Consider the following 9,454-nt stretch of genomic DNA (forward strand, 5'->3'; position numbering starts at 1 on the left):
ACTAAATATATTGTTATTATAGAAGTCTTCGTGAATTAGTCGAGATGTACTAATAGCTTGTTTGGCAAATCTTCTACAAGATCAAAAGTGTTTTTTTTCAAATCAAAAAAGTATTTATTTTAGCCAAGTTTTTAGGGAAATATAAGTACGGTTGAACAGTAGCAGAATTTGAGAAAGTAGCTCTAGGCTCTAGCCTTCTACCAAAAAAGCATAAGCAAAAGCTGCTTTTAAAAGGAAAGAATAAATAAATAATTGAAAAACTAAAAATGGTGTGCTGCTGGCTATGGGGTTCGAACCCATGCGCACTTATGTGCAGAAGATCTTAAGTCTTCCCCCTTAACCTCTCGGGCAAACCAGCACCCGTGTTCTCTTCTCGTACAAAAGATTATAAGGATGTAGATCGTCTGGAATTTGAATAAAAATATAAGAAAAGATAAAAGTATTCTTAAAATATACAATCCTTACATAATAATTTCTAAAACTCATCGTGTAACAACTAACAATATTATTTACATTGGCAAGACTTATTTTGGCTCGAATACTAGTATATTATATACAAACAAAAACTTTCAGCAGCTATCACAATAACAAAAGAAAAATTGTCAAAGTATAGGACCAAACCATACGTGTGAAGCCTTTTGTTCGCCAATCTTGTACACTTATTTAGAAGAGAGAAACTCCTAGCATCTTTCTAAAAAACCTCTAATCTTCCAAAATCACTTTTCACATCCCCCATCTAGTATGGATACTGATGCAAAAATGGCATTAATTCCACCCAAACCACCAGATATTATCAATGATTGCACTGCCCGATTGCCTAGTAATCCACAAGCCTCTTTTAAGGATAAATTAATTAAGGGGGGGGGGGGAGGGGGGATGGATATCATTACTGATCTCACCACACCCATGCTCAACTCCTTCGATATCTCTCCCTCGTTGACAACCCTTGAATCAACCTTTGAAGAAAAGAAAATTTCTCTGTCACAGGAGGATAAAAATCTGGTGTACATGCCCTGGAAACACTCCATCATAATTAAGTGACAAGGGAAAAAAATACTCCATCAAATCCTTAAGAAAAAAGTCCAAGAGCTTTGGAAAGCACAACAACAACAACAACAACAACAATAACCCAGTGTGGTCCCACAAGTGGGTCTGGGGAGGGTAGGATGTACGCAGCCTTACCCCTACCCTGGAAGGGCAGAGAGACTGTTTCCGATAGACCCTCTGCTAAAGAAGGTGAGAGAAGCCCTGATAGCAAGACAATAATTAGAAACTATATCAAAGATAGCAACAGATAATATGAAAGGGGTACTGATAACAAGTAGTAGCAAGATAACATATATAGAAAACTAATTCCAAGGCAGCAGACGATAATATGGACGAAGTACTGCTAGCAAAATACGGAAATACCAATGGCAAGTAACAACGAAACGAGACATGCGAATATAGCAAACTAAGGAAAAAAGGGTACCGTACTAGTGCTAATACTATCGAGCTAGAGAAGACAATGGGAGACGCACGACTACCTACTAACCTTCTACCCTGTTCTTCAACCTCCACACCCTTCTATCTAGAGTCATGTCCTCGGTTAGCTCAAGTTGCGCCACGTCCCGCCTGATCACCTCTCCCCAAGACTTTTTTGGCCTACCTCTACCCCTCCTCTCACCTCCTAAGGCCAACCTCTCACTTCTCTTAACAGGGGCATCTGCGCTTCTCCTCTTAACATGCCCGAACCATCTCAACCTTGCCTCACACATCTTTGCCTCCACAGGAGCCACTCCCACCTTATCTCGAATAACTTCATTCCTAATTCTACCCAACCTAGTATGCCCACACATCCATCTCAACATCCTAATTTCTGCTACCTTTATCTGCTGGAGATGGGAGTTTTTGACTGGCCAACACTCTGCTCCATACAACATAGTCGGTCTAACCACTACCTTGTAGCAATTACCCTTAAGTCTCAACGGCACATTCTTATCACACAAGACACCGGAAGCGAGCCTCCACTTCATCCGCCCTGCTCCGATACGGGTGTGTGACATCCTCATCTATTTCCCCATCCTTCTGAATTATAGATCCCAGATACTTGAAACTCTCTCTCTCCTGGAAATGACTTGCTTATCGAGTTCCACATCCCCGTCCGCCTCCTGGGTTACACCGCTGAACTTACACTCCAAGTATTCTGTCTTGGTCCTGCTCAACTTGAAACCCTTAGACTCCAGGGTATGTCTCCATACCTCCAGCCTCTCGTTAATGCCACCTCGCATCTCATCAATCAGTACTATGTCATCGACAAATAACAAGCACCAAAGCACCTCCCCTTGAATGTGACGTGTCAAAGAATCCATCGCCAGGGAAAACAAAAACGGGCTAAGTGTCGATCCCAGATGCAACCCCATCTCAACCGGAAAGTAATCCGAGTCTCCTCCTGCTGTCCTAACCCGTGTCTTAGCTCCATCATACATATCCCGAATCACTCTAATATACGCTACAGGCACTCCTCTAGCCTCCAAACATCTCCATAGAACCTTTCTGGGGACTTTGTCATGGGCCTTCTCCAGGTCAATGAACACCAAGTGAAAATCCTTCTTCACTGCCCTAAACTGCTCCACCAGTCTCCTCACAATATGAATGGCCTCAGTGGTCGACCGTCCCGGCATGAAATCAAACTGGTTCTCGGAAATGGACACATACCTCCCATTCATATTCGATTAGAGTCTGAAAATTTTCCTCTAATAGATTTAGGTTCAGGTTACTTCATTGCTAAATTTCAAAATCAAGAAAGTATGATCTCAGTTCTGCAAAATGGTTCGTGGTTTATCTTTGGCCATTTTCTTTCATGTCAAAGGTGAGAACCAAATTTCGTAGCATCTAATGCCAAACAAATCCATACGGCTATTTGGATTCGTCTACCAAATTTACCTACCGAGTTTTATGATGGAATCATTCTTCAAAAAATTGGGAACTCGATTGGTAAGACTTCTTAAAATAGATGCTTGTACCTCTTCTACCCTAAGAGTTCGCTATGCTCGACTCAGCGTGGAATTACCCATGGACAAACCAGTTGCAAAATCTATTCAAATTGAAAAATACAAGCAACTAATCGAATATGAAGGGGGGAAAATTCTATGCAAGCTTTGTGCATTATTAGGGCACACAATAAACCTTTGCCCTAGGGCTGGAATACCAACAGTCCAAGCAAAAAGTAATAATGAAGTGACAGTAGAAGAACACCAGGAGAAGGCAAGGAATGAAGAAGGCTGGCACACAGTGTCCTTTCAAAAACCAAAAAGAATGCAGAAAAAAATCTCAAAGGAAGACAAAGAGAACACTGCAGATGCAGGTATAGATAAAAATCTTTAATGCTGCGACAGGTAAGTATATTCACACTCAAAAGCTGAAATTTGTCCATAAGGATAATTCTTCCATGTCTTCAATACAGAATAATTCTCGACTGGCTAAATCCACCAATACAATAATGGGAAATAATTTAGCTAACATGGATCAAAAAAATCGCTTCTCTACTTTGAGTGAGGAGCACACTGTTTTAGAAAACCATTCTCTTCAAAAAAACTTGTTATTAAAAAATAATAACAATATTAACGTGCATGCTCATCTAGAAGACCTAGAAAAGACAAAACTAGCTAAAAATTCTATTAACCCTAATGGTCCTACTATTGACACGCCTAACCAAATGATTACAGGAAACCTATCAGAAACAAATGAATTAATCCCTTCATCTTCTGATATTATTACATTAAAATACCCCCTAAACAAGATAATTCCACTAGCTCCCATAACCTATTCACAAAAGACAAAACCACTTCACAAAATGACCCACACTTGTCCACTGTTATGCTGGAAGGTAAACAAATGGAAGCATGCATGTGACATGTGGACAAAACTTCTCATGCAAAATCTTCAAAATCTTCAAATAAATCCTACACGCTAAACCCCCTAAATTGCATGCATGTAGATGCAATCATTCCCTATTCTCCAACTCCTATCAATTTAAGTACTACTAACATCCCCTGAAATGCCAAGAATCACACTAACCAACCGAAGGAGATATCGATTAATCCAAATCCCTAGCAACCATCGCCCCTTGAACATGGCAAACCTTCCTCTTCTTCCTCAACAACTGCCAAACAACCCCAATATCTATGTCCAACCACCAACGTACAGGGGCGGATAATATGGGTTACCCATATTATCCATGACTTCTTGTATATAATCACTTTTGGGAGAATCTTAGAGCCCGTTTGGCTTAGCTGATTTAGAGTAGCTGATAAGCATAGGTGCTGAAAAGCACTTTTAAGTGCTGAATCTGATTTAAAAAATAAGCAGTTACGTGTTTGGATAAAAGTGCTGAAATTAATAATAAGCAGCTAAAAAAATGGGTATACAAAGAGTTTTGTTTTAAAAAGAAGTATTTTAGGGATAGAATAATAAATATTTTGGTCAAACCTAAAGTGCTTATAAGCTGAAATTTGATAAGTTGGGGGAGACCAACTTATGGCTTTTGGCTTATTTTTGGCTTATAAGCACTTAACTTATAAGCACTTTTAATTTTACCAAACGCGTAGATAAGCCAAAAAGTGCTTATAAGCCAGTTTGACCAGCTTATAAGCTTAGCCAAACACCCTCTTAGTCTCTCTAACTTGAGAAACCTCCAATTTGAGACTTTACAAATGTAAAAGTTAGACCCATTGGTTACTCATTGGTTATCCATTTTATAAATGGATAATATCGTTCTTATCCATATTTGACCCGTTTTTAAAAAGTTCATTATCCAACCCATTTTTTAGTGGATAATATGGGTGGTAATTTTTTTTTTTGAACCATTTTGCCACCCCTGTCTCTAAATAAAGAATATTGTCAAGTTTAAGAGGTCATTTTAGCTAGCGTTTGGCCATAGATCCCAAATTTATTTTGAAAAATCTGACTTGGGTAAAATTTAGTTTGAAGATGAAAATATGTTTGGACATACGTTTTCAAAACATATTTTCCAACTTTATTTTGAAAAAACATGTATATAATTCTCAAGTTGCTAAATTTTGGTATCAATAGCTGATTTTGAGATTCAAAATTTGGGATTTGGCCAAAATACGAGCAAAATTTATGGCCAAACATAAGTTTTAAAAATAAATCCCAAATTTATTTTGGAAAAACTCGTGGCCAAACGGGGTCTTAGTATTTCAGCTATTATAGAAACTGACATTAATAAGCCATAGAGCAAAACAAGAACCGTGAAGAACATACATCAAAGCATTTCTTTAAATTAATCCAAATCTCATCGAACATAACAGTCTACGATCAAAACAGATATTTTGGCCTCAGAAATATCCCAGAGAGATAGTTCAGATTTCAGAATAGCAATATCATGTAACTGAAGGAGTCAAACACTTGCCTTTACATTAGGGAACGGACGAGAAAAAAAAAAACTAAAAGCTCTCTTCTGATCAAAGTTGACAAAACCAAACAAGAACTCTCTGCCTGCTTACTTTGCAGCACTGTGCTTAGCTTTCGAGTGAGATTCCAGAGCATTTTCAGAACCAAAACCCCTGCAAGATAATAATACATGAATACACCAAACATCCTAATGCACCTATAAAAACTTAGTATAATTACTTCGCATTAAAATATACTTGTTGCATGTCTTGCAGAGATGAGAGCCGCCTGATTTTGGAGTCTGCTGGTTCTTGTTTGCAGGAGATTTACCAGCCTGTTTTGAGGGGTGAGGGGTCGCAACATGGCCGCTACCTTTTTTGCCATCTAATCACCCAAAATAAAGTAGTCAAAAATCATATACTCTCTGTACAAAATGTCAAAGTTATGCTACACAATCGAGCAAATCACGCAAAACTAAGTAGTAAAAGAATAGGCTACTCCTACATGAACTTTACTAGTTATTAGTTATGCTACAAAACTGAACCATTTGTTTGCAAGCAGGAAATTCCTTATTTTTGGTTTCGAGTACAGCGGTCAAGTTATCCTCATCAACAGTCAATTTTAATTTCCTGGTACAACTACCTGATGCCGATCAGAAAGGATAATAATACCACACCCTCCAAATAATAGGCAGCATATACTTCACAGAAAGCACTAATCCAAAAAGGACAACACAACTACGCCTCAGTAGTACACCAAACAGAAAGGAGAAGACTAACCAGTTTTTTGAGGAGTTACAAATTTTGCCTTCTTATCGGGGATAGGTGTTTTTGTAGCCGAATCTGCCTTCCTCTTTTTGCCAGGTTCAGCCTAAAACAGAATGATGGAACCACATAACGTCAACAAGTCATCCTTCTCCAAATTTTTTGAGAAAATTGAAAGGAAGACCGAAAAGTAAGCTACCTTCTTTGGTTTCTCCTCCTCACTCTCATCAGACTCACCATCCTCATCGCTCTCATCTTCACCCTGAAGATACAAAGGTATTTAATGCAAATTTCCACAGGAAACAAAGCATAAAATTCTCAAAGCTGTATTCAATAATTTACACCAAGACAACAGAAATTCAAAGCCGTAAAACTATATAAAAGCAACACTTTACATTTGGATTTTGCAATCCCTTAACCACAGTATAGTTCTGAGCAAAAGAGATAACTGTTCGGTCATTCAATATAACTTCAAAACCATTAAAGCATTTATAAAATTAGCCCGAAACACCACTACAAGAAACCCACTCCCACATCACCAGAAAACGATCCTTAAAAGCTGTCAAACACCTCAAACTAAAGGGCCAATTCAACATCTCAGGGAAATAGCCGATCAAGCTTAAACAAGTATTACCAATTTTTTGTCCCTGCACTGGACTGGAGACCCTAACAGATACTACAAAGATACTGAAAGTACTTTTTAACACTGAGCATACCTCTCCCGTGTCAGAATCTTCATCCTCAGACATTTCATCTTCATCAGTGCTCTCTTCATCATCTGCCTTACTAGGTTCCACAATCTTCACCTTCTGCTTACCTGAAGCAGAATCCTTTGCAGCATTAGACTTCTCTGCCTCCTTAACCTTAGCCTCAGGTTTTCCTAAAGTTAGTTAACCAAGTAGACAATAATATTAGAAAATTAAAAGGTATGTTGCATTTTTTAAATCGACATAATATCCTGGTAAATTGCAGTTTCCTTACCATTGTTTGCAATAGTGAGGGGGATGTCCTCATCAGACTCTGAACGCATAAACAGTACATCAGTCAGACAATAACTAATCACAGAACAATAAAGATGTACAAACAATAGAAAATTAACATTTACCTTCTTCATCGTCTTCATCATCCTCTTCCGTGCGGCAGAGAAGTTAGGTCAAGGAAACAAACTAAGCAGAAAAAATCTGATTGAAGAGAGAAATAAATGTATAAAGGAAAGAGAAGTTAACGGACAAATGAAAAGGATATTCCTCAAACGGGTTAGTGGCCTTGTATCCAAAAAAGTAGACGCTGCCATTTTTCCAGTTGTGTGATAATTCAAAGTCTCTATCAAAGACCAGGTCAAACTGCTGCTGAGGCACCTTATCCGAGCTTAGTGTCCCAAGGACAAGTTTCTTGCCATCAATGTTCACGGACAAGCAGACACTTTGTACTTTATCCTTCTTCAACTCACCGAGAGATGCCTATAGATAAATAAAAGGGCAATGAAAATAAGACAAAGACTACTGCAAATAACTAAGCTTATCAAATTGCAGCAAATTATATAACCTGTGAAAGATGCAAAACCATCCCATCTCCAGGCTGTACAGTTAAAGGCTCTCCACTTTTCACTTCAGCACCTAACCACATAGGTCGAAAGTAAATTTAGAAAATTGAAAGTTCTGGAATTTCAAAACGAATAATAAATTCAACATGTTCTAATAAAAGAATACCAAAAACATAACACAAGATAGGAGGAAATTGGTACTTTGAGTAGTACTGTAGTAGTTAAAACACATAAATCCCAAACAGATAGATATTCCCTGAAAAAACAAACTTTTTCTTTGTATGGTAAAACCACCCCTCAAACACCTCTACCAAGTGCCCGACAGCTTTTTCCACTTTTCACCACCTAACATGTGCTTCTCTAGAAACAAACATAACTAATCTATGTTAAGCATAAAAGAAGCTAACTTAGGCTTGTAGTTAAGAATTTAACTTTCGTGCGCTGATAATATGAAAAAATATTTCCACAACAAAGTAACTGGAAAATATGGTGAACAACCCGCTACAACATGTTAAATTACATTGAGAGTGTAAAGTTGTTTTTGTTGTTAGCAACGCAAAGTGATATCCTAAAAACACTTAACAAAATCATACCTACACTTCCATGTGTAATAAGCTACACTTCCATGTGTAATAAGCTATGCCCCACTTATTACACATGGAAAAAGAAACAGAAAATCATAACTTTTAACTCCTACATTTTTTATTTCATTGTATCAAAGTAATAGGTGAAAATAAAAGAACCATAAGAATATAAATCGCAAGAAAGAAGACAAAGCAAACTTGGTCACGAGCTAGCAAACAATATACATCTATTTGTACTAATCTCAACATTTCTGTTACCAAAATCACATAAAACATTAACAGCAAAAAAAACATAAATAAATGAAAATGCACAAATTAAACGATCAAAGAAAAAATGATCAAAGATCATAGATTTTGTGTGTGTGCATGAACGAGAGACGGAAAGAGAGTTACCCCAAAACTCCATAGCTGCTGTAGGGTTTTAGAGAAAAAGGAAATTAGGGTTTTGGGAGAGAGAAATGGAGGCAGAAAGAGAGAGGAATGAAAATGGTAGGGTATTTTGTGTTTGGGGGTTTATAAGCGGGAGAGTTGAGTTTGGGTTTTGATATTCTATTTCGCAGACTACCGTATTTATTTTTTATTCTATTTTATTTTTTTTCTCTTTTTTCATTCAAATTTTGAGCGTTTGGACATATATTCTCAAATTTGTTTTAAAAAATTTGATTTGGGTGAAGTATGATTTGAAGATGAAAATCTTTTTGGACATAATTCTATATATCTCACTATTTTTTAAAAAAAAAATATGAAATGTGACTTAGGCCTCATTTGTTTGCATTTAATGGAGGTCTGAATCTTAATCATTCAGATCTCAGACTTTAAGTGTGTTTGTTTTAAAATTTATCAAAAATACTTAACAACTCTAAAGAAAATTCATACAAAACAAGCGAAACAAATCTGAAGAAAATTTATACAAATATTAGCATATTTTAGCAAATTGCCTTTAAATTTTATCTTTGTCGTGGATTACCACGGATTGGCACAACAACTTTGGTGAAGGTTTTCTTCTATTTATAGAGAAGGGCAAATCCGAGTGAGTTTAATGAAGAAAAAGTGGGTAAATATAAATTAGTTGGGTCATAATAACAGAAAGTGGATTTTTTTATAAAATACAAAAGTTTATGGTAATTTTTAATTTTTTTTTTAAAATCCAAGCGGTAATATTTTGGGCC

At 37.0% G+C, this 9,454-nt stretch overlaps 1 protein-coding gene and 1 non-coding gene across 2 annotated transcripts; both read right to left on the reverse strand.

The window, feature by feature from the left end:
- TRNAL-UAA lies at window positions 276–358 on the reverse strand. Its single transcript has one exon. It is a non-coding gene; the product is annotated as a tRNA-Leu (tRNA).
- LOC109229728 (histone deacetylase HDT1-like) lies at window positions 5,254–8,785 on the reverse strand. The gene is made up of 10 exons (XM_019395270.1): window positions 8,679–8,785; window positions 7,704–7,774; window positions 7,404–7,618; window positions 7,264–7,292; window positions 7,140–7,178; window positions 6,875–7,038; window positions 6,358–6,420; window positions 6,174–6,264; window positions 5,652–5,778; window positions 5,254–5,567 (listed from the first exon to the last, which is right to left on the reverse strand). The coding sequence occupies exons 1-10, from the start codon at window positions 8,689–8,691 to the stop codon at window positions 5,504–5,506; spliced, it is 876 nt and encodes a 291-aa protein (XP_019250815.1). The 5' UTR covers window positions 8,692–8,785; the 3' UTR covers window positions 5,254–5,503.

This window comes from Nicotiana attenuata, chromosome 7 (genome assembly GCF_001879085.1).
Source record: "Nicotiana attenuata strain UT chromosome 7, NIATTr2, whole genome shotgun sequence".
NCBI lineage: Eukaryota > Viridiplantae > Streptophyta > Magnoliopsida > Solanales > Solanaceae > Nicotiana > Nicotiana attenuata.